The sequence below is a fragment of the Piliocolobus tephrosceles genome, chromosome 5 (genome assembly GCF_002776525.5).
Source record: "Piliocolobus tephrosceles isolate RC106 chromosome 5, ASM277652v3, whole genome shotgun sequence".
NCBI classification, from domain to species: domain Eukaryota; kingdom Metazoa; phylum Chordata; class Mammalia; order Primates; family Cercopithecidae; genus Piliocolobus; species Piliocolobus tephrosceles.
Window position 1 is genome coordinate 62,701,568 of NC_045438.1, and position 26,265 is coordinate 62,727,832.

A 26,265-nucleotide genomic window follows, 5' to 3' on the forward strand; every position below is an offset into this window, starting at 1 on the left:
ACCCAGGCTGGAGTGCTGTGGCCGGATCTCAGCTCACTGCAAGCTCTGCCTCCCGGGTTCATGCCATTCTCCTGCCTCAGCCACCCAGGTAGCTGGGACTACAGGCGCCGCCACCTCGCCTGGCTAGTTTTTTGTAGTTTTTAGTAGAGACAGGGTTTCACCGTGTTAGCCAGGATGGTCTCGATCTCCTGACCTTGTGATCCACCCGTCTCGGCCTCCCAAAGTGCTGGGATTACAGGCTTGAGCCACCGCGCCCGGCCTAGAGACTGAATTTTGTTTGCAAGTTAATATAACAAGTATGCCAGGCTCACGATGATTTTTATTACCAGATTACCATTTATCTTTCTATTAATGTGTCAACCTAAAAGGAAGAAGCTGAAACAAAATTAATATAGAGTATTTATCTGGGCCAAGGTTGAGGACTGCAGCCCAGGACACGTTTCCAAGTTGCCTTGGGAAGTGCTCCAGAGAACAAAATAGAGGCTCAAGTGTTTAAAGAAAAAAGAATGAATCAGAAGAGGGGGTGATTACAAAAGCTGTTGGTCAGGAATTGTCATTGATTTTCAGAAATAACAGTGGTTAGCAATTGGCTGTATGTTGTTGAACTATAGGGTGGATGGCTTTTTATGGCTGTTTGGTGTCAGCCTAGAGCCCACATAGTAAGTAGAGGTAGTTAGCTCCAAGGGGAGTGAGAAATGACTGCTATTATATTTTGAATGCCTTTCTGGGCATGATCATTTAAAGGGGCTCACATTCCTTAGATAAATTTTTTTTTTCATTTGTAACATTTTTGTGATTACTTTTTAGATCATTCTTTGCTTTTAGTGATGTCAGATTCTTAAAAATGTTCTGAAATTATTTCTGAGAGCAAAATTGTAAAGGATGATAAAAATGTTTAAAAATTATTTTTAAAAGATTCAATATTAGAGTTGACAAATTCAGACCTAGAGTTGATCCCAAGCTCTGTCTTATGGATTTAGCAAGTTTCCCCCACTTCTTACTTTTTTTTTTTTTTTTTTTTGTTTTTTGTTCTTTTCCCTTACAGGAACTCAAAAATGAAACCTGGGAATATTCTTCCTCTGTGATGTCTTTTGTTAATGGTCAGTTCCTGGGTGATGCATTGGAGCTGCAGAAATGGGCCCACGAGGTGTGGGATATAGTTGACATCAAACCCTCTGCACTTTATGATGCACTCACTGAGGATTTTTCCACGAAATTCTTAAGAGACACCAAGGCAAGTTATACTAATTTTTAAAGAAAAGTCATGGAATCTTTGACCCTTTATATTGATTCAGCATTAATCATTGATATCATAACAGAGATTGTAAAAAAGTAGGAGACTAAGTTTAAAGCCTAGTTCCATTTCCATTTGCAAAAGATTATAATATGGTGGTATGTAAAGCAAGTGTGCCTCATAGCACATGGGCTGCACAGGGAAATCATCCCTGTGCAGACATTTCTACTTCCCATTAGAGATTTATGTGCATGAATAATCTATTTTAAAATGCAAAGACCACCCCCTCAGAGAAGGTAAAACCTATCATCCATTTATCTTGAGTGTGAAATATTTAAATTAAGACTGTCCAACATCTAGGCAAGAGCTACTGAGCTAAGACAATGGAAAGTTGATTGAAGAAAGGTGACATTTTAAAGCATGAACACAGGCTGGGCGCGGTGTCTCACGCCTGTAATCCCAGCACTTTGGGAGGCCGAGGCAGGCGGATCACAAGGTCAAGAGATCAAGACCATCCTGGCCAACATGGTGAAACGCTGTCTCTACTAAAAATACAAAAATTAGCTGGGCGTGGTGGTGTGTGCTTGTAATCCCAGCTACTTGGGAGGCTGAGGCAAAAGAATCGCTTAAACCTGGGAGGTGGAGGTTGCAGTGAGCCAAGATCGCACCACTGCACTCCAGCCTGGTGCAGAGCAAGACTCCATCTCAAAAAAAAAAAAAAAAAAAAAAGCATGAACACATAGTCGGCAAGAGCAAGCCCAGACAGGCTGTGCCAGTGGGGAGGCTTCCAGTGGCAGAGGATAGTCATGAAGCTTGAGGTCCAGGGGTGAGAGATAGCTATCAGGAAGTGATGGCAATAGGGGTGGAGGGACTTTGCAATTCTGCTCAGAAACCTTCTGGTAGCAACAACTGCATTGTGCAGAAAATCATTTCATGCCCATGGCGGCCTGTGCCCACAGTGAGCCAGTGCTAAGATCGGAACTGTGCAAAGGCAAAGGCCTTGTCTCATTCATCCTTGTTGAACACTGCTCAAACAGGCTTGAAACATAATAGGTGCTCAGTGCATGTTTGATTGAATCAACAGTGCACTTTGAAAATACTGAAAACTCTGGGGTGTGGGGAGGCATTTAATGTTCAAACAGTTAATTCCCAAAGGGTCAGGAGTCTAGCAGTACATGCCCTAGGAATGGCAGGGGGACAGCAAGGAGGCCAGAATTTGTGGGCAATGAAGCTGGGAAGATGAGTTTCAGTCAAGATTCTTGGTGCCAGCATTACCAGGCTCCTCTGATTGATTGAAGGTGAAAAGGTGTGTATTGAAAGGATGCTATTATCTCACAACTGACAGGAAAGCTGGACAACAGCTTTGGAAAACAGGTGGGAACCAACAAGGCCTGGCAGCAGAAAGACATGGCCAGAGTCACACTGCAGGGATGTGCTGCCAGGGAACTGTCATGGCACTGCTGGGTTTTGTTCACACCGCCACCTTCAACGAGATTAACTGTTCGATGCTTCAGTGTCTTTTCATCACTCCCTGGAGACCTAAGCCCAGGCAGGAGCACCTAGCTGGCAAGCCTAGGTCATATTCCCAAACCCTGGTGCTCTCAGCATGGGGAGAGGGAGAATCTGGCCCCTTTAGGGTCTAGTGAAGGTGGTGGGACCCTGTGAGGAGTTCCCCAGATAGGAAGGGTACTCAGATTTTAATTAGGAAAAAAAATCCAATAGATCCTAAAGAAAATTTGAGGCTGGATTATGATTTATTGTCCATCTGAACGAAGGAGTTAGATTTTATCCAGAAGGAAACAGAACTTTATGGAAACAGAACTTTCCATAAAGAGTATGACGTAATCCTCTTTGCTTTTCTGGAGAAATGTTTAGGTCTGTGCAGATGCAGGCTGGAGTAGGGGAGAGCTTGGGAGCAGGGGATTGGATAGCAGCATGGGTTAGACATAATGAAAGCCAGAAATAATTCGTGGCAGTGAGGATAAAGGATAGTCATGAAGAATTCAAGAGACAATCCTTAGATTTTTTCACATAGAGAGTGGACTTTTCTTGCTGAATAAAGCCCAGGGATTTGTTGACTTCCAGTTAGAACCGTGTGGTAGATAAATATGCTTGCCTGTTTGGCTGCTAGGTGACTGGGACATTACCTTGTGTTGCATTCATTTGAACTCTTTTATTGGCGTTTTCAGAATTATCTATTCTGGACTACCTCATAAAGATAATATCTTGATGCATGGGGAAGTTTAGTGGTGTCTGAATGGACTGTAAGTCCATTTCCTAAATCAACCACGATTTCCAATATATCCTCTTTATCCTCCTGAGCCTCTGAAGTTTAATATATTATGCCTCCTATTCTTTAGTTACACTGTTCTATTTTATACTTAAAAACTTGTAGTACAGAAGCTGAGAGGCACAAATTAATTCTAATTAGTATGGATGGAACATTTCGTTGCTAGATGCCAGATAGCACAATATTATTTCAGTGTTTTCATTAAAAGAAAAGTTAGAGTGACATAAAAATATGATATATTTAATTTCATTTGTTTCCTAAATTCTTAAGAGGACAGGACAAGTTATGCACCTTGCTCAATAAGGTGGCCTTTTTTTTTTTTTTTTTTTTTTTTGATAGGGTCTCACTCTGTCGCCCAGGCTGGAGTGCAGTGGCACGATCATAGCTCACTGCAGCCTCAACCTCCCTGGGCTCAGGTGATCCTATTGCCTTAGCCTCCCAAGTAGCTGGGACTACAGACACATGCCACCATGCCCAGCTAATTTCTTAATTTTTTTGTAAAGACAGGGTCTCCCCATGTTGCCCAGGCTGATTTCAAACTCCTGGGCTCAAGCGAGCCACCTACCTTGGCCTCCTAAAGTGCTGGGATTACAAGCATGAGCCAAGGTGGCATTTTAATGTAGGAGAATGGTGCCCAAGATTTGAAATGTACTCTATTAAATGTGCTTTGGCCCCTAAATTAATGCTATTGTATTGAAACTAGCATTTTCATTTTGAATCCCTCTTTATAGGGCTAGACAAGGTCTCACAAATGTTTTTCTCTACCAGAAAGGATATCAAGTGAAGACAAGCTGGGGGCGTCTGTGCACGTGAGGGTATTACTGTATGTAACTTGAAAGCCCAGCATCCTTCTCTTCCCTATCTCTGGGGCTACACCTGCTATGGATGTAGGGATCTGATTTTCCCACTCAGAACAGATGTGGCCTGACTCTGGTTAGCTAATCTGTGCTGTCTCTGAAAATCCAGGATGCACAGTAACCAAATCCATGGTGTTCATGATGGATCCTTCCCAAAAATATTCAGGAAAGAAGAGAAGTAGAGAAGAATCCCTGGGCTGTTTTCTTCCCCACACTAGGTGTGGCTATTTCTACACCTAGCTGTAATGTGGTAGATAACTTGGCCATGTGTTTCACTCCTATGAGATAGGTTAATGTTTTCCAGAACTTTCACTACTGAACGGTTTTAAAAATGTGTAATGTTGGGTAGGTGTGGCGGTGGCTCATGCCTGTAATTCCAGCACTTTAGGAGGCCAAGGTAGGTGATCCCTTGAGCTCAGGAGTTCGAGACCAGCCTGGGCAACGTGGTGAAACCCCATCTCAACCAAAAATACAAAAATTAGCTAGGCCTGGTAGTAGTGCATGTGTGTAGTTCCAGCTACTTGGGAGGTTGAGGTGGGAGGATCACTTAAGCCCAGGAGGTTGAGGCTGCAATGAGCCGAGATGGTGCCACTGCACCCCAGCCTGGGGGCAGAGCCAGACCCTGTCTCAAAAATAAATAAATAAATACAATAGTAAAAATTAAAATGTGTAAAGTGGGTTGTAAAAACTCAATAAAGTGAAATAAACTAATACAAGTCATTCACTTAATTTTACTGTAATATTATCCATTGGTAATGTTATTGAAATCTTATCACTAAAAATATTGCATCTGCTATATTTTTGGTCATTTCTAAAAGCTTTCTTATGAGACTTTGACCTGCATTATATGTTTCTCCTTAATCTTCACAGCATGATTTTGTGTTTTTGGACATTTGTATTGATTCTTCTCCAATTGGAAGATTGATTTTTGAGGTAAGACTTTTTTTTTTTAAATAAGTTTGTGGGGGTAGGATCTATAACTGTTAGAGTGTTAAATATTTAACCTTTGAAACCTTTCGTCTTTATTTTGTAGCTATACTGTGATGTATGTCCCAAAACATGTAAAAATTTTCAGGTCTTGTGCACAGGAAAAGCAGGGTTTTCTCAACGTGGCATAAGACTACATTACAAAGATTCCATTTTTCATCGAATAGTACGGAATGGCTGGATACAAGGAGGGGGTAAGTTTAAAATGTTAAATACAACTTAATTGCAATATCAAATGAGAAGGTCCAAACTTTCGTTTATCTTTATGAAATGTATGTAGAATTAGATATACTTAAAATTAGACATATTTAAAGAACAATTATGCTTTATATAGCCAAATAATGAAGTAAGATATTTGTATTCTTTAAAAAACACTCTAATTATTAAAATACGTAAATCTCATTTACGTTACCAGGAATATTCCAAATTCAAAAATGACATAGGAGAGTAGGGTGACATTTTATTTTACCAATTTTATTTTCACCAATTTTAAATGCTTACCTAAATACATAGTACCTAGAAGTACAGTGGTTTTAATAAGTATACTAAGAGTGGGAATTTGAAAATATAATAAATGGAAAACAACTTATTTCTCACCAAACATGTTACATTATTACACGTAAAAAGTAATGTCTAAAGGAGTTTGGTTTCTATGTTCGCTTTCTTTTCAGGTCAGTCCTTTGTTTTACATAGACTAGATGTCTGATTAAAAGCATGGAATTAAATTTTGGGTGCCTTTTGGGGGATATTCCATAGGGAGCAACCAGGCAGCAATTTACAAATAATTGGCTTAGTGTCAAAGGAGATTTGCTTGAACTTGATGACATATTGAGAAGCTTAAATTGGTGTTGACCATTTTTTGTATGATCTGAAACATCCTGATGCTGATGAGGAGAAAAATATAGATATATTCTGAGCATCCTGCATGTTAAAGCAAGTTATTTTCCCTTTGGTTTCTCCACAATGAGATCATACGGCAAGTATTGTTATCTAACCTCACTTTCAAGTGTTTTTCCATTTTGTGTCTTTCCACTGAATATGTGGTATCGATCTAACCATGCCAATGAACATAAACATACAAAACGTTTAGCGTCTGCCTAGTTTTTTTTTTTTTTTTTTTTAATCATATTGCTATACCAGTTTAATTAATTTCCCATTGGTGAACATTTAGATGGTTTTCCATTTTTGGTTAGTATAAAACATTTCTCAAGGGGGCCTGTTAATATTAGGGGCTCCTGACACAGAGTTCAGTGTTGACTCTCATGTGCTAGGCTTTCAGATGCTGTGTTCTTTTTTTTTTTTTTTGAGACAGAGTCTCACTCTGTCGCCCAGGCTGTAGTGCAGTGGCACGATCTCGGCTCACTTCAAGCTCCACCTCCTGGGTTCAAGTAGTTCTCCCTGCCTCAGCCCCCCGAGTAGCCGGATTACAGGGGACCACCCCAGCACTCGGCTAATTTTTATATTTTTTTAGTAGAGACAGGTTTTGCCGTGTTGGTCAGGCTGGTCTTGAACTCCTGACCTCAGGTGATCCGCCTGCCTCAGCCTCCCAAAGTGCTGAGATTACAGGCGTGAGCCACCACACCCAGCCTCAGATGCTGCATTCTTTTGTTTTCATTTTATTTTTGTTTTTGCTTAGCTCCCACCACCCTTGCAAGATCTGGGAAAAGTAGATCGTATTATTTGTTTGTGTTTTTATTTATTTAAAGTAAAATTTCCAAATAGTAAAGTGCCCAGGTCTTGGGTCATGTTTTCAAACAGTGAGGCAGCAATGTTAAGGACGGCTTGGGAAAAAGTGGGATTGCTAGATTCAAAGCCAAGCTCTGATTCATGTAAGTTATACCATCTTGGACAAGCCACTGAACCTCTCTGAATCAGTTGGTTAATCATAAAATGGGGATAATGATAAGAATATCACAGGATGTGGTGAGGATTCAATGACCTGTTGTGTTGAAAGTGCCAAGCTCTGGAAACATCCTCTCTTCCTACAGATGTCCAGTTTCCACGATCCAGACCCCAAGAGAGGGTTCTTGAATCTCTCACAAGAAAGAATTCAGGGCAAGTTTGTTGAGTAAAGTGTAAGTAAGTTTATTAGGAAAGTAAAGGAACAGAAGAATGGCTACTCTGAAGGCACAGCAGCCCCCAAGGTCTGCTGGTTGCCCATTTTTGTGGCTATTTCTTGATTATATGCTAAAGGTGGATTATTCATGCTTCCCTTTTTGAGACCATATAGGGTAACTTTCTGACGTTGCCATGGCATTTTTAAACTATCATGGCACTAATGGGAGTATAGCAGTGAGGACGACCAGAGGTCATTCTCATCGCCATCTTGGTTTTGGTGGGTTTTAGCTGGCTTCTTTACTGCACCCTGTTTTATCAGCAAGGTCTTTATGACCTGTATCTTGTGCTGACCTCCTATCTAATCCTGTGACTCAGAATGCAGTAACCTTCTGGGAATGCAGCTCAGTAGGTCTCAGCCTCATTTTACCCAGCTCCTATTCAAGATGAAGTTGCTCTAGTTCACATGCCTTTGATACCACGGGACTATGTAGAATGTTGGAGGGCAGGAGCTAAATGTGGTTTTGTGCTGTGCCTTAGGATGCCTCCAGGCACTGTTGCTTGCCCTTTGGGACTAACAGGCTCTACCCAGTGGACACTGCCTGCCCCTTCTCCCCACAACTTATCTTCTGACGTCTTATACACTCTTTTGCACACACGGGCTCTGGCTGCCTCCTAAGCACATCAAGCATGCATGGGCCCTGAGGCCTCATTTATTTTGCCTGGGGCACACACCACCCAACCTGTTCCTGCAGGTATCTGTTGTTTCTGATTATTGCCCAGAGTTTATCTCAGCAAGGCCTTACTGGCCCACCCTATATGAAACTGCCGTCTTTCTCTCCACACACTCTGCTCACTCCTCCTTCCACCCTCCTGCTCCTTACCTTGCTTTATCTTTCTTCCTAGCACTTTTCATCATTAGACATACTACCATATGTTTCTTAGTTCATTTGTTTATTGTCTGTTCCTCTAAATTCCATGGGGGCAGAAATTTTTATCTATTTTATTCACTATGGTATCCCAGGTACCACAACAGTGTTTGAGATATAGTAGGTGCTTAATAAATACTTGCAGAAAGAAAAGAAGGAAGAAAGACAGAGAAAGAAGGAAAATAGATGGTTAAACGGAAAACATACATTCTCTGCATTTTGAAAGTCCAAAGTTAAGACAGCAAGTCGTTCTATCGCTTTGGTTGGATTCTCCCTTGGGCTCCCTGGAGGCCTACTTCCTTCAGAAGGGTTTTAAAAAGTCGGCCGGGCGTGGTGGCTCGCATCTGTAATTTGGGAGCACTTTGGGAGGCCGAGGCGGGGGGATCACGAGGTCAGGAGATCGAGACCATCCTGGCTAACATGGTGAAACCTGTATCTACTAAAAATACAAAAAATCAGCTGGGCGTGGTGGCGGGCGCCTGTAGTTCCCAGCTACTTAGGAGACTGAGGCAGGAGAATGGCGTGAACCTGGGAGGCGGAGCTTGCAGTGAGCCGAGATTGCACCACTGTACTGCAGCCTGGGTGACAGAGCGAGACTCCATCTCAAAAAAAAAAAAAAAAAAATTGACACCAACTCTTTGTTAATCAAAGAAAATGAAACAAACTCTTTTACACAAAAATGATCATGTTTTACATAAGACTAAAAGATTTATGTATATAATGGGCGAGGATATCCAGAACCCACCAAATAATTCCAGTAAGAAAATTCAAACATTTAACAAAGATTCATTTTTCAATAGCCCATTAGTCACAGAACAATTACCCAACTATTAACAATTAAACCTACCTATATATTAGAAATACATTTCATTTCACCCATACATCCAACACACTTTAAAATGGATAGAGGAAAATTTTATTAACTGGCTTTAGAAAAAAAAAAAAGTACCTATTGAACTCATATATTATATTATTATTATTATTATGTTGAGACGGAGTCTCGCTTCATCATCCAGGCTGGATTACATGGCACCATCTCAGCTCACTGCAACCTCCACCTCTGGGGTTCAAGTGATCCTCCTACCTCAGCCTCCCAAGTAGCTGGGATACAGGTACGCTCCACCATGCCCAGCTAACTTTTTGTATTTTTAGTAGAGATGGGGTTTCACCATTTTGGCCAGACTGGTCTTGAACTCCCAACCTCAAGTGATCTGCCCACCTCGGCCTCCCAAAGTGCTGGGATTACAGGCATGAGCCACCATGCCCAGCTGAACTCATATATTATTGCTTAAAGAGAACATACCAAATTCTTACCTCAGTTTTCCCTTGTAAAAAAAAGTGGAAATCCATAGTCCAGAGACTCTCTTTAAGAATGAGCGTTGCTATGGTGTGAGTTGGCTGAAAGTAAAGAGATATGAATGAAAGTAGTAAAAACAAATAAAAACAAAAGAATGAACTGCTTTGATAAGCACAATATGTTTATAACTCATAAAACATTTCATTCATGTTGTGAATTTTCTGGAGCATTACAAAATAATTAATATGCTTCAGGCTTTCCATTTGACTTACATTTATAGGATTTCTTTCCAGTAGGAGTTTTCACACAACTTTTAAATTAATTGTCTAAATGAACTTTTCTGTGTTTTTCTAACTACTAGGGTTCTAATCAGGTATGCATTTTTATATTTATAAGGTCCACCTCCATTATGTATTATTATGTGACTTTGAATGGATTCGAGAGAAATGAAGTCATTCCCGCATTCTTTTTTTTGAGACAGGGTCTTGTTCTGTTGCTCAGGCTGAGTGCAGTGGCACAATCACAGCTAACTGCAGCCTCAACCTCCCGGACTCAAGTGATCTTCCCACCTCAGCCTCCCAAGTAGCTGGAATTACAGGCACACATTACCATGCCTGGCAAATTTTTAAAAAATTTTTGTAAAGACAGGGTCTCTCTGTGTTGCCCAGGCTGGTCCTGAACTCCTGGACTCAGAGACTCAATCCTCTTGCCTCAGCCCCACCAAAGTGTTGGGAATATAGGCATGGGTCTTAGCCTGTCACCCAGGCTGGAATGCAATGGCATGATCATAGGTCTCACTGCAGCCTTGAACTCCTCCCACTTCAGCCTCTCAAGTAGCAGGGATTACCGGCACATGCTGCCATGACCAGCTAATTTTTAAAAATTTTTGTAGGCCGAGCACGGTGGCTTACACTTGTAATCCCAGCACTTTGGAAGGCCAAGGCAGGTGGATTATGAGGTCAGGAGTTTGAGACCAGCCTGGCCAATATGGTGAAACCCCGTCTCTACTAAAAATACAAACATTAGCTGGTTGTGGTGGCACGTGCCTGTAGTCCCAGCTGCTCAGGAGGCTGAGGCAGGAGAATCGGTTGAACCCGAGTGGCAGAGGTTGCAGTGAGCCGAGATGGTGCCATTGCACTCCAGCCTGGGCAACAGATCAAGACTCTGTCTCAAAAAAAAAATTTTTTTGTAGAGACAGGGTCTCACTATATTGCCCAGGCTGGTCTTGAACTCCTGGCCTCAAGCAACCCTCCCACCTCGGCCTCCCAAAGTGCTGGGGTTACAGGCATGAGCCACCGTACCTGGCCACATTCTGTACATTCAGAGCTCTTCTCCAGAATGAGTTGTTTTATATGATCAAATAGAACTAGAACACCAAAGGCCCTTACCACATTTCCTCTATTCATAAGACATTTCTTCAGTGTGAGTTCAGAAGGATCTTTTGAGATAAATTTAATGCATTTTATTATCATCATCATCATATTGAGCAGAATGATGAAGATGATGATAATGAGAGGGGGCATTCTAGAAGCATGTGATGCTGCACGGGCATGACACTCTGCCAGGCACTGCCGGAGTGCTCTACCTGTGTTATTTCATTTCATCCTCAGAGCTACCTATAAGGCAGTTACCATTATCCCTGTTTATGCAGATAAGCAAACAGGCTTGGAAAAAGTAACCGACATCAACATTTTCATCAAAATCATCTGACTTTAAAATTTGCTTAAACCAGTATTTGGGACTCTGAATTTGTTGTCAGAAGTATAGCAATAATATCAGATATACAGGGCTGAATTCAAGAGGGTGGACTGTGGCCACAAAAAAAGAATAGTAAATACGGATTGAAATGGTGTCAATATAAAATATTCACCTAGGAGATCTGAAGCAGAGGACAAGAGTAATGTTGGTGAGTGTGGGAGGGAGGGGGTAAGGGAATGTGACAGATGGGTAGGTAAGTTGGCAGGGGAGAAGACCACCCGGGCGGAGTTCCCTGAGAGAACCAACCCCTAGGATCTGAAGGAATTGATGGGGGGGGACCCTCAAATTCCCCATTTCCAGATTTAGCCTTCAGCCATGACAACTTCCTTTCGAGAGTTGCCTGCGGCTGTGTAGTGAACTGTGGCTGAGTGTTAGGTGAGTCGGGTTGGAGACTTAAGGCTTATCAATTAACTTCTGAGCCAGCTTCCGAAATAGTATAATTTAAATGCTGCATGGCCTTTCTGGGATAAATTCTCTTTACATGCTTGATGTTGCATCAGTTTTCTTTGAAAAATAGCACACACACTTTTATTATAGGTAAATTGCTCATACTGACTCTAAAAAGCATAGTCCTTCAATAAACATTTATTGAGCACTGTATTAAAGGGGGGAGCGGAGTAGAGCTGAAGTTTGTAGAGAGATATTGATGGGGAGGATGGGGGAGAGAGGACAGACCTCAGAGCCCATTCTTTTCACTAGAGTTAGCTTTGCTCCTCTTTTAGCTGTGGATAGATAAAAAATAACTTGTTCATGGAGTCTTTTTATAGTGGGAGCATTGCCTAAACCAAAATACGCATAGCGTGTGAACACCTGAAAAAAACCTTGTTACATTACAGGAAACTTTATTTCCAATACACTAGGTAAATAAACGAGTTATCACTACAGGATATGAAATTTTGAACATGAATTCTGTTTGCAGCACGTATTTTTTATTCATATTCTTTTTTTTTCTTTTCTTTTTTTTGAGATGGAGTCTCGCTCTGTCACCCAAGCTGGAGTGCAGTGGCACGATCTTGGCTCACTGCAAGCTCCACCTCCTGGGTTTAAGCGATTCTCCTGCCTCAGCCTCCCGAGTAGCTGGGATTACAGGCACCAGCCACCACACCCAGCTAATTTTTATATTTTTGGTAGAGACAGGTTTCACCATGTTGGCCAGACTGGTCTCAAACTCCTGACCTCAAGTGATTTGCCTGCTTCGGCCTCCCAAAGTGCTGGGATTATAGGTGTGAGTCACCGCGCCCAGCTCTATTTTTTATACATATTCTAAAAATAACTTACTTTTCCTGTTTTAGCCTCTTAGTTTAATCTTAATTTCAGAAAAGCACGATGGACTGTGGAATAATTTATGAAGTAAGCAGAATTTATGTGAACATACTTTTGAAAAATTGTGGCCACAATTATAATTTAATGCTTCATTCTTTCAAAAGTTTGCATTATGAATGTAAAAGTGCTTACAAAATACAAGTGAAATTATTATAGTAATTTTTCATAGTATGGATATTGAACAATTAGGTAACTTTATTCATTGGTATAAGTGGAATCATATTGTATTCTTTCTTTTTTTTTTTTTTTGGGATGGAGTTTCACTCTTGTTGCTCATGCTGGAGTGCAACGGCGCAATCTCGGCTCACTGCAACCTCCGTCTCCTGAGTTCAAGCAGTTCTCCTGCATCAGCCTCCCTAGTAGCTGGGATTACAGGCACATGCCACCATACCCAGCTAATTTTTGTATTTTTAGTAGAGACAGGGTTTCACTGTGTTGGCCAGGCTGGTTTCGAACTCCTGGCCTCAGGTGATCTGCCTACCTCGGCTTCCCAAAGTGCTGGGATTGTAGGCATGAGCTACCATACCTGGCTGATTCCTTTTTTTTTTTTTATGGAGATGGAGTCTCATTATGTTGCTCAGGCTGGTCTCAAACTCCTGGGTTCCAGTGATCATCCCACCTCAGCCTTGGAATCGTCATTTAAAGCAACATTTTTTCCCTGTCATTACTGCATCCTAAATCTTTTCATCTCAAAATTCTAATGTTTATTTATTGCTATTTCTCAGATATAGTGTATGGAAAAGGAGATAATGGAGAGTCGATTTATGGACCAACATTTGAAGGTATGTAGCTTTACATTTTGTTAGTTATATATTAGTTGATTATTCAAACTTAACAGGACTGGACAGTTTCACAATTCCAGATAAGATATCACTGGGAGCAATACTTAACAGTAAAAGCAAGAGTTAAAAATGAGCAGATGGGGGGAAGCACCCTAAGGCCTGACCAGAGCAGCTTCATATGCACATATTTTTTTTTCACTTACCTAATGATATTATTTCTTTAGGATAAATCCCAGAATTAGGATTATAGAGTCAAAGGGAATTTATATTTTTAGGACTTCTAATTTTCCGTGCTGATACTTAGAACTGGTACCTTGATAATCATTCTATTTAGACTGCTGTCAGGTAGCCAGGTATGGTGACTCACGCCTATAATCCCAGCACTCTGGGAGGCTGAGGTGGGAGGATCTTTTGAGGTCAGGAGTTCAAGATCAGCCTGGCTAATATGGTGAAACTCCGTCTCTACTAAAAATACAAAAATTATCTAGGCATGATGGCCCACGCCTCCCAGCTACTCAGGAGGCTGAGGCAGGAGAATCACTTGAACCTGGAACACGGAGGTTGCAGTGAGCTGAGATGGTGCCACTGCACTCCAGCCTGGGCAACAGAGTGAGACTCAGTCTCAAAAAAAAAGAAAAAGAAAAGATTGCTATCAGTAGAAAAATCCTGTATAACATTTACAACTAAAGTAGGTGACAAGGAATCTACCTAAATTCCAAAATACAAACAAGTAAAGACAAACAACAAACCAACAGTGTGGAAGAAGGCAGGGCTTCCCAAGAATAGGGTACTTAGGATCCCCTAAGGAGCCAATAGTGTGTGAGTACAAGGGTCCCCCAGGAAGGTTGGAAGAGGCAGGAGCACTGTAACCCCGTACACTCTCAAACCTGATCTGACAAGGCTCTCTTCCAGGACAGTCTCCCATGCAGGTGGAACTGCTGGGAATGGCATCAAAATTATCCGGGATACAGGGACAATCATGACAGAGAGGGAATAGGAACAGAGCCAGAAATGTAAGGAAGAAAGCTACATGCTTCAACATGCAAGATTTTCAACATGCAAGAGGGAGCTTTTTGAAACTAGAAAATCTACTTTCTTTCTAAAGATACATCCTCTGACATTTAGGAAAACTAATGTCACCCTGTATAACAAAGAGAGGTTCTCTGAAAGAAAATGGTGTTTCTTCAGGAATAGGGCATTGCAGTAGGCATACGTGTGCTGTAGGAAACGATGTGCATATTCAGGAAGGTAAAAGGAGAGAAAGGGTTTTAAAGGAAAATTGGGGAAGATTTCATTATTGTTTTGAAATGATTATCCTTGGCTACAGCGATCAGTAACAAGGGTCCAAGGTTGGACTGGACAGGTATCCCTGCAGAAGTATTAATATTTCCTGCATAAGGTTGCAATGGCCTTTATGCAAGGTTGTGGCTTTTGTAGTTCTTTGTGATTGTTTTGTTATCAGGCATACAAGTGTGAGAGTTCTCTGTTCATAGCTTTCCTTGGCTCTATTTGTCAGCATTTTTTAAACACACATGAGTACATTTTGATTCTGACCACTATTACACTAATTTTATATTAAAATGAACAATGGAAGTTTCAAGGTGATTATAAGAATAAAGAGAATAAGGAGCAGAGTAACATCAGCACTGATAATGAATGTACCCTAGAAAGACATGCTCATAGGATACAGTTGACCCTTGAGCAACATGGATTTGAACTGTACGAGTCCACTTAAAGAAACTTACTGTTTCTTAAAAAAAAAAAAAAATAGAGACAGGGTCTTACTATGTTCCCCAAGCTGGACTTGAACTCCTGGGCTCAAGCAGTCTTCCTACCTTAGCCTCCTGAGTAGGTGGGACTGCTGCCTACTTGGACTATCACCTAGCTTGGTTTGTTTTCAGTAAATCTATGAGAGCATTTTTTGGAGAAGCTGCCACTGCAGCTATACCATCAGGTGTGAAAACCTTGCACTTTTCTGTGAAATACTTTTACCATTTTTTTTTTTTAAGAGACAGTGTCTCACTTTGTCGTCCAGGCTAAAGTGCAATTGAATGATCATAGCTCATGGTAACCTTAAACTCCTGGGCTCAAGGGATCTTCCTGCCTCTACCTCCCAGGTAACTAGGGCTACAGGTGCATGCCACCATGCTGGCTAATTAAAAAAAAAAAAATTTGTAGAGTTGAGGTCTTGCTCTGTTGTCCAAGCTAGTCTCCAACTCCTGGGCTCAAGTGGTTCTCCTGAGTTAGCCTCCTGAGTCACTGGGATTACAAGTGTGAGCCACCATGCCTAGCCTGCAAAACACCTTTTTTGTCTTGTATTGAAAATGCAGCTTTTATGTGGGCACAGGATGGCTATAAGAAAGGCAGAACTATAGACTCTAATTAATGATTTGAGAAAAAGCAAAGCTATTATATGACAACTTAAAAGGAAGGTAAAAGACCTAAAACTGGAGAATTTAATTCCAGCAAAAGATGGTTTGATAATTTTAGAAAAAATTTGGCTTTAAAAATGTCCAGATGACAGGAGAAGGAGCTTCTTCTGACCAAGAGGCAGAAGATGAATTCCAAGATGTCATTAACAAAATGAGAGGAAAAAGGATATCTACCTGAACAAGTTTTATGGCAGACAAAAGTGACCTATTCTGGGGAAAAAAAAAAAAAAAAAGCCACCAAAAGGCCGGGCGTGGTGGCTCACACCTGAAATCCCAGCACTTTGAGAGGCTGAGGCGGGTGGATCACCTGAAGTCAGGAGTTCAAGACCGGCCTGGCCAATATGGTGAAACCCTGTCTCTACTGAAAATATAAAACGTAGCTGAGTGTGATGGCAGGTGCCTGTAATCCCAGCTACTTGGAAGGCTGAGGCAGGAGAATCGCTTGAACTCGGGAGGGAAAGGTTGCAGTGAGCCGAGATCGCGCCACTGCACTTCAGCCTAGGAGAGAGAGAAAGTCTTTTCTCCAAAAAAAAAAAAAAAAAAAGCCACAAAAGACATTTATTAGTAAGAGAAGTAAGCACTAGCATTTAAGGCAGGAGGGAATAGGCTAACTGTACCGTTTTGTGCCAATGCAGTTGGGTTTATGATCCAGACTGCCCCTAACCATAAAGCTGCTAACCTAAACACCCACTGCCAGCCTTTTGGTTGTACAAAAACGTTGTACAATGAGAACGCTTTTTCTAGATTGGGTCCATCAATACTTTCTCCCTGAAGTTAGGAAATACCTTGCCAGTAAGGGATTACCTTTTAAAAAGTTCTTTTGATATTGAACGATAATGCCCCTGGCCACCAGAACACCATGAGTTCAACACTGAAGGCATCAAAGTGGTCTACTCACCCTCAAACACAACGTGTGTAATTCAGCCTCTAGTTTGGGGGTCATAAGGACCTTTAAGGCTGATTACACATGATACTCTATGGAAAGGATTGTCAACATTATGGAAGAGAACCCCAATAGAGAGAACATCATGAAAGTCTGGAAGGATTATACCATTCAAGATGCCATTGTTGTTATAGAAAAAGCCATGAAAGCCATCAAGCTCAAAACAAGTTTCTGCTGGAGAAAATTGTGCCCATATGTGCTTGTCTTCATGGGATTTATGACAGAGCCCATAAAGGAAATCATGAAAGAGATTTGTGGGTATGGCAAAAAAGATGAGGGGTGAACATTGTCAAGATATGGATCTTGGAGAAATTCAAGGCCTAATATATACCACAGCAGAGGCATTAAAAGGTGACTTGATGGAGATAAGTGCCTCCGAACCAGTGCCAGATCACGAGGAAGAAGACATAGAAGAAGCAGTGTCAGGAAACAAATTGACACTAGACAATCTAGCGGAAGGGTTCTAGTTACTCAAGACTACTTTTCACTTCTTTTACAACATAGACCCTTTTATGATAAGAGCAGTGAAACTAAAGCAAAGAGTGGAAGAAGGATTGATACTGTATGGAATCATTACTAGAGAAATGAAAAAGCAAAAAGTCAAACAGAAATTATAATGTATTTCCGTAAAGTTACACTGGTGTGCCTGCCTTTCCGGCCTCCCCTTCCACCTCATCCACCTCTGCCTCTGCCACCCCTGAGACAGCAAGACCAACTCCTTCTCTTCTTCCTCCTCAGCCTACTCAGTGTGACAAGGATGAAGACCGTTATGATGATCCACTTCCACTTAATGAATAGTAAATATATTTTCTCTTCCTTATGATTTTCTTTGTAACATCTTATTTTCTTTAGCTTATTTTATTGTAAGGACACAGTATACAATACATATAGCACACCAAATATATGTAATTGACTGTTTATGTTACTGATAAGGCATCTAGTCCATTGCAGACTATTAGTAGTTAAGTTACTGGGGAGTCAAAAGTTATATGTGGATTTTTGACTGCTCCGAGGGGTTGGTGTCCCTAACCCCCACATTGTTTAAGGGTCAACTGTAGATCAAAACTGTAACAGTCTATATCAAAATAAGCTAAAAGAAGCCTGGGCAACATGGCAAACCCCATCTCTACAGAAAATACAAAAATTAGCTGGACATAGTGGCGCACACCTGTAATCCCAGCTACTCAGGAGACTGAGGTGGGAAGATCGCTTGAGCCTGGGAGGCAGAGGCTGCAGTGAGCCAAGATTGCACCACTGCACTCCAGCCTGGGCAGCAGAGTAAGACCTTGTCTCAGGAAAAAAAAAAAAAAAAAAAAGCTAAAAGACATTAAGAAAATGACACAAGACATGAAAGAACTCATAAATCAGAATTAGAAAAACTTAAACATGATGTGACAGAGCTGAGGAAAGAAGGGCTGAGGAAAGCAATGAAAGAAAAATAATTTCAGAAGTGAGTAAACCACAAGGAACACAAGAGGAAATAAAAATACAACGTATGTCCTAAAAGAAGTACAAGGTAGGCAGAGGAATTTTTTTGTTTGCTTTAATTTTTGTGGGTACATAGTAGGTGTATATCTTTATGGGGTACTTGAGATATTTTGATACAGGCAAGCAATGCAAAATAATCACATCATGTAAAATAGGGTATCCATCTCCTCAAGCAGTTGTCCTGTGTGTTACAAACAATCCAATTATACACTTTTATTTTAAAAGGTATAATTATTATTGACTGTAGTTGCCCTGTTTTTCTATCAAATACAAGGCCTTATTCATTTTTTCTACTATTTTTTGTGTCTATTAACCATCCCTACCACCCCACTTTAACCCCCACTACCCTTCCCAGTCTCTGGTAACTATCCTTCTACTCTCTGTCTCCATGATTTCATTTGTTTTGATTTTTAGATCTCACAAATAAATGAGAACATGTTATGTTTGTCTTTCTGTGCCTGGCTTATTTCACTTAGCATAATGACCTCCAGTCCCATCCATGTTGTTGCAAATGACATGATCTCATTCTTTTTTATGGCTGAATAGTACTCCATTGTGTATATGTACCACATTTTCTTTATCCATTCATCTGTTGATGGACACTTAGGTTGTTTCCAAATCTTGGTGATTGTGAACAGTGCTGCAACAAACATAGGAGTGCAGATATCTCTTTGATACAATGATTTCCTTTCTTTTGGGGTATATACCCAGCAGTGAGATTGCTGGATCATATGGTAGCTCTATTTTTAGTTTTTGAGGAACCTCCAAACTGTTCTCCATAGTGGTTAATGTACAAGGGTCCCGTTTCCTCCACATCCTTGCCAGCATTTGTTATTGCCTGTCTTTTGGGTAAAAGCCATTTTAACTGGAGTGAGATGATATCTCATTGTAGTTTGGGTTTACGTTTCTCTGATGATCAGTGGTGTTGAGCACCTTTTCATATGCCTGTTTGCCATTTGTATGTTTTCTTTTGAGAAATGTCTATTCAAATCTTTTGCCCATTTTGGAATCTGATTATTAGGTTTTTTCTATAGAGTTGTTTGAGCTCCTTATATATTCTGGTTATTAATCCCTTGTCAGATGGGTAGTTTACAAATATTTTCTGTGGGTTTTGTGTTTGTTTGTTTTTTTGAGACAGAGTTTCACTCTGTCACCCAGGATAAAATGCAGTGGTGCCATCTCAGCTCACTGCAACCTCTGCCACCTGGGTTCAAGCAATTCTCATCCGTCAGCCTCCCAAATAGTTGGGATTACAGGCGCACACAATCACGCCTGGCTAATTTTTGTATTTTTAGTAGAGACAGGGTTTCACCGTGTTGGCCTGGCTGGTCTTGAACTCCTGACCTTGTGATCTGCCCGCCTCAGCCTACCAAAGTGCTGGAATTACAGGTGTGAGCTACCATGCCCAGCCATCTCTTCACTTTGTTGATTGTTTCCTTTGTTGTGCAGAAGCTTTTTAACTTGATATGATCCCATTTGTCCAGAGAGTTTCCCCAATGTTTTCTTGTAGTAGTTTCATAGCTTGAAGGCTTATATTTAAGTCTTTAATCCATTTTGATTTAATTTTTGTATATGGTGAGAGGTAGGGGTCTAGTTTCATTCTTCTGCATATGGATATCCAGTTTTCCCAGCATTATTTATTGAAGTATTTTCCTCACCTTATGTTCTTTGGCACCTTTGTTGAAAATGGGTATGAGTTCACTATGAGTGTGTAAATTTGTTTCTGGGTTCTCTATTGTGTTCCGTTGGTCTGTGTGTCTGTTTTTATGCCAGTACCATACTGTTTTGGTTACTATAGCTCTGTAGTATAATTTGAAGTCAGGTAATGTGATTCCTTCAGTTTTGTTCTTTTTGCTTAAGATAGCTTTGGCTATTCTGAGTCTTTGGTGGTTCTATGTAAATTTTAGGATTGTTTTTTCTATTTCCATGAAGAATGTCATTGGTAATTCCTTTTTGGAAGAAAACGGCTTTATTGGACAAGCAGTGTTACAGCTCCGGTGGTGTTACAGCTCTGTGACTGCTCCTGCAGAGCAGGGCTACCCCGCAGAGAGACAGTAGCAGCTCAGGACAGTTTTACAGTCACATTTATACCCACTTTTAATTGCATGCAGATTAAGGAGCAGTTTATGCAGGAAAGGGATAGTAACTTTTGGATCATTAGATGCCATGGAAAAGACTGGTAACTCCCAGGTGCTGCCATGGCAACAGTAAATTGACATGGCACACTGATGGACCGGTCTCATTGAAAGGTGCTTTCACCCTGGCCCTATTTTAGCTAGTCCTCAATCTGGTCCATTGTCTGAGCCCCACCTCTAGAGTCAAGTCCTGCCTCCTACCTCATCTCCCCCTCAGAAATTAGGTCCTCCTCCTTAATCTTAAGGGGGCTGCAGAAGGGTAAAGGCCAGTCTTCTGTAACTGCTTCCTGCTGAGCTCATGGGCATAGGATAGGCCCTGCCTAGCACTGGAGAAGTAAAAAAATCTCTGGATAGCTGATGTAAGGGGCCCACAGGCAGGACACTTTAATTCTCCAGGTCAGTAGATGGGATAGGTTGGAAGCCTTGTGCCAGCATTGTTTTTTACCTGGAACTGTTGTAATCTAGAAAACACAAACTTTTACTAAGAGGTTACATAAGCAAGGGCCAAAAATTAGAAACAAAAAGATAACTTTCCAAGGTTCTACGAGAGGTAAAAACCAGGTGAGACTTGGGAAAGCACTTGATAGTTGACCAGCTATAGTTGGGGTCAGTGCCCTGGTTATATCTGTGTAACCAGGTAGCTTGTTCATAGATCTTTTGAATGTTAGTCTCAACTTGTCTAGAGTTGTTAAAATGTGTTCAGCAGGTTTTATTAATAACTACACAGACTCCACCATGTTCAGCTAGTAAATAATCCAATGCTAGTCTGTTATCGAGAACTGCATTTGCCAAAGAGCCTAAGAACTCTTGAATTCCCTTTAATGCCTGACCTGTGTTGGTGGCTAAGGATTCTAGATTGAGTCAAGTTCATTAGAGTTGACTCATGGTAGGCAAAGCTGCCCCAGGGTGCTGCTAGTCCTGTCACTGCCAATTCCTGCCAGAATTTCTCCTATTACTCACTTACTTCTGGTATTCTTCGGTGTTGTGAGGTTCTAGACAGTGACTCCTGGAGGGGCAACAGTGGCCAGCATACATTCACCTCTGTTCCAAGTTTTTGATATACAAAGGAAAACTGCTCCTTAGAGACCAGGTGACCCCCTAGGGAGTTGGGAGCAGTTCAGGTTGTAACTTCTTTCCATTCATGCCACAAACCAACATGCCACAAACCAAAATGAGCCAGTTGGGGCACAAACAGAAGCCCTACGGGGTGTGGTATTTATGCTTTGCTGCGAAGTTGTGTCTGTAGAGATATTTTTCCGCTGTTCCAATGAGGGTGGCGGGACACCCTTTCTTTTCTGGAAGGGGACAGTACTCCCACCTTCCCAGACTAGGCAGTTGTTTTTCCCTTATATGTTCTGATCCAGAAGGCACCATATGTGGTCTCTTCGCTTACAAGTGGAATCCCATTTACCTTGCTGTGGCCTTGGGAATGTGGCAACTAAAGTTGAATCAGAGCATCACAGGGAGGCTTCCGCTCTTGTGTCATGAACACAACAGTGAATGCAAAAGATAGAATCATTAGTGCACTGGAGATATAGATACCCAATTTCCCAGGTCCAGGTAATGGTGGCAGGGGTTTCAAGTGGAATCCGTTAAGTGGGGGAGAGTTCCATTTAACAAGTAGGGGTTTGGGATTTGAAGATCACTGTTGTTAGGAGGTTGGGAGGATGGTAGTGAGATTTCTCAGATAAGCCAGAAGATAGAACTCTCTATCCTGGGAATGTTCATGACAAATCCAGCAACCATGAAGATGATTATACAGCATCAAACTGAACATCAAAGATACATTTATTAAATTTTAATAAAACACATATAGCTTAGATGTTTGATGCATTTTGACAATTGTGTATACCTCAAGCATATGTTTATACTGTAGTAAAAATATTTATATATCTCAAGTGAAAATGTTTATACCTCAAATAAAAATATCTGTAAAAAATTGAAACCACTTATTGAAAATGCATACCATGAACCTGACAATTTGAAGCAGAACAACCAACACGGAGACCTATTTGTTCATAACATTATTAGACATTGAAAAATTATTTGGACATCTAGGCAAAAAGAGCAAGTGATTTATAAGGGAAAGAAAATTAGATTATCATATTCTTTGACAGCAACACTTTATGCTAGAAGAAAGTGGAATAATATATTTATGAACTCAAGCAAAGGAAACACGAGCAAGGATTTTATATCCAGTCAAACTGATGTTGAATTATAAAGGGCACACAGGTTTATCAGCATGCAAGACTTCAGGGAATAGTGTTGCCATTAGCCCCTTCTGCAGAATCTGCCGTAGAATGAATTTCACACAACCAAATATTAATAATAAGAGAGACCTTGACACACAACTGGTGGTGAGGATTAATCATATTATTATTTGTGAACTTACCACATTCAGTGAGGAGTATGCCAGGTATGGCAGCATGCACCGTTAGTCTCACCTACTTGGGAGGCTGAGGCAGGAGGATTGCTGGAGCCCAGGAGCTTGAGCCCAGGAGCCTGGGCAACATAGCAAGACCCCATCTCAAAGGGTGAGAGTATGCTGTGTAATGATGATATGCTTGCGCAGTGGAGGTATCGTCTACTTAAAAAATAGAAGAAAATGAATATATACAAGTTTTATTTTTTAATTCTCAGTAAAGTACACTGGTGATGGTATTTTTAGTATTGTTATTTTGAGACTGTTGTATATGTAATGTGGGATAAAGTCATTGAGTAATTATGGAATATTCAAATTTCATCATTTTCTTTGTCCTTGAGAATCCAGGATTCTCAATGTGGAAGAAAGAAGATAGAGATGAAATATAATAGAGGCTAATAAGAATATTCCATAGTCCTGAACGTGACTTTAAACTCAAGAAGTATCAAATGTCTATATATATAGCTTTATTCACTGAAAAGGTCTATAAACAACGACCACAACTCAGTAGCAATGGGTAGTCCTAGAATTTAGATTGTTGCTTTGAAATGTCATTTCTCACTTAAAGAAACCAGAGTCTCTGGGAGAAATGGCAGATGCCAGATCTCAGGGAGGAAATCTACGAAATGAGCCTGGAGCCTCATGTTCTATTAGATAGCAAAAGTGGCCTTTATTGTACGATGCTGCAAAGTGCAGAGATTTCTTTTCTGAAAGATTACTGCGGTCATGTCAAAAGGCCTCAGGAGCCAATTTGAAGAGGGTCTCACTGACCAAAGATGGAGTAATTTGAGCTTCACGAACAATAGTAATTGCAATTGATTAAAACCCAACAAATACTTCGAATCTGTGAGTTTATAATTATATTATCAAATAAAGGCTAATGGGTTACCTTTGGAGGAATACTAGGAAATGAATTTATCGTGAAAAGTGGGAAGTATAGGGAAAGAATCAAGTACCCGCCTTTCCTATATGAACTGTACTAAATTGTAGATAAGGGGAAACATCTCTTTATAAAAGTATTGCCACTGATAAATGAAAAGAAAATAATAGAATTGGAATGTCACCATTTTGCTGGCCCCAGTGAAATAATGGGTCTAAGCATTTGCTGCATCAGTCTCCTAATTTCACAAAAACAGAGACAACCAGACATGATGAGGCTTCTGTTGAAAGAACACACTACCAAATAATATGAGTCTGATTAAGCCTCTGGACTCAGCTGCCAATTTGCAAGAAATACAGTCAGTTCTGTTGTAATGTGACATATGTGTTCCTAAAAAATCTCCACACTTTGGCCAGACATAGTGTCTCATGCTTGTAATCCCAGCACTTTGGGAGGCTGAAATGGGAGGATTGCTTGAGCCCAGGAGTTCAAAACCAGCCAGGGTAACATAACGAGATCCCATCTCTAAAAAAACAAAAATTAGCTGGGCATGGTGGCATGCACCTGCGGTCCTAGCTACTTGGTAGGTTGAGGTAGGAGGATCTCAAGCTGGAGAGGTCCAAGGCTGCAGTGAGCCATGATCATCATGATCATGGAGCCATGATGGACCCTGCCTCAAAAAACAAAACACAAACCAAAAAAATCTACACTTTGCAGCATTGTACAACAAAAACCACTGAGTTTATTGTGAAAATGAGGTTTAAGAAAAACTTTCTTGATGGCATTAAAAAACAGGATAGTAACGAAAAAAACCCAGCAATACAGTTTTACATATGTTAAATGGTCATGAAACATACATACCTTGTAAAAGACCTGAAGTTCGTGAAGGTGGGCATGGGAAGAGTTGCAGCTTTTGAGCAATCTTGAAGTGGCGGAAGGAGGGTTTTCTGCAATCAGAACCCTAGATGTGGGTAGGAGAGGCTCAGCACAGCTCCAGAGTAGCTGGTAGATATCTGAGGTGTGTGTGTTCCTATGTGGCTCCGTGTAGCTGAATGCAGTTTTCATTTCCCTAGTGTTTCTCATGGTGGAAGAATGTAAGTAGGGGCGAAATTCATAATGCGCAAGACTTTCCCTAATGTATCCATCAAGTTGAAGCAAATGTGCATTTTCAAAACAAGTATTTTAGCAGAACTGACAGGACAAAGGACAGAGCAACATGCTGGGCTGTACCATGTGTGCAATCAACAGACTCCAGACTGGGAGAAATTCTCGAGGTTAAATAGCGGAGGTTCATTAGTAATAGATAAATGTAAGGAAAAGAAAGAGATGGAGGTAAGAACCTGCAGATTAAAAGAGGCTTAAAAAGCATAACCAATTTTTTTTAAATGGAAAAGGCTATAGTGCTTAGGGATACATATTTTGGATGTTAAAACTACAAGGAAACATTAAATGCATAGTTATATAAAAGTCGGGGGAATGATTCCTTCTGGGTGAGAGAGGGGCTTGACAAGGAACTTTGGGCAGAGGCCGGCAAAGTTTCTTTTCTTGGCCTGAGTGGTAGTTAAAAGGGTATTTGCCTTATAATAACTTTATACATTAGTTTTCTGTGGCTTTTTGTGTCTATATTTTAATACAATGAAAAGGTTATGAAAATATATGTATATTTTGAGATGGAGTCTCTCTCTGTCACCCATGCTGGAGTGCAATGGCATGATCTCGACTTATTGCAACCTCCACCTCCCGGGTTCAGGTGATTCTCCTGCCTCAGCCTCCTGAGCAGCTGGGATTACAGGTGCATGCCACCATGCCCAGCTAATTTTTTTGTATTGTTAGTAGAGATGGGGTTTCACCATGGTGGTCAGGCTGGTCTCAAACTCCTGACCTCGTGATCTACCCACCTTGGCCTCCCAAAGTGCTGGGATTACAGGCAAGAGCCACTACGCCCGGCCGAAAAGATATCTTTATTGAATCAATGGCCACAGTGAAAGGGAAAAGTAATAGCTACTTTCCTTCTGAATTCCTGCAGACAGCTTTATCAAATGAAAGCATGCAAGTGACACCATTCCTTTAGTCATTCATAAAATACTAAACTCCAAGGTAGGTTTCCACATGGTGCTAGGGCCTGTGGCAACAGAGATGGTATAACCGAGTTTCTACTCTGAAGGCTTGTAGTGGTTTTGTGCAGGCAGATGTTAAAACAGATCAATTACAGGTGCTGTGCCAGTTGCTGTTAGAGAGGAAGGAACTGAGTGCCGTGGGAAAAGAAAGAATAGCTGCCTGGAGAGTTGGGCGCAGAGGCACAGAGAAGCTTTGAGTTGCGTCTGCAGCAACACGTTGCGGATGGGGAACGGACTCTCCTGGCCCCAATCCCTGATGAGAATCCACTGTACCTCTCCACCCCACAGCCATTATCAGAGCACCCAAATGCTTTGTGCTTGGAGGCACAGCCTCAG

General features: G+C 41.1%; 1 protein-coding gene across 9 annotated transcripts in view; it reads left to right on the forward strand.

The window, feature by feature from the left end:
* Positions 1-26,265, forward strand: part of PPIL6 (peptidylprolyl isomerase like 6) — a 49,305-nt gene that overhangs the window by 9,273 nt on the left and 13,767 nt on the right. For 4 of the 9 annotated variants that reach the window (XM_023206013.2, XM_023206004.2, XM_023206007.2 and 1 more), the window contains 4 exons: positions 1,046-1,234; positions 5,252-5,314; positions 5,415-5,562; positions 13,456-13,512. In XM_023206013.2, the coding sequence (XP_023061781.1) occupies positions 1,046-1,234; positions 5,252-5,314; positions 5,415-5,562; positions 13,456-13,512 (457 nt within the window). Of the gene's footprint in view, positions 1-1,045; positions 1,235-5,251; positions 5,315-5,414; positions 5,563-13,455; positions 13,513-16,797; positions 16,979-17,021; positions 17,617-26,265 lie in introns of those variants that run through there. The other 5 variants (XM_023206009.3, XM_023206010.3, XM_023206005.3 and 2 more) reach the window with 5 other exon arrangements.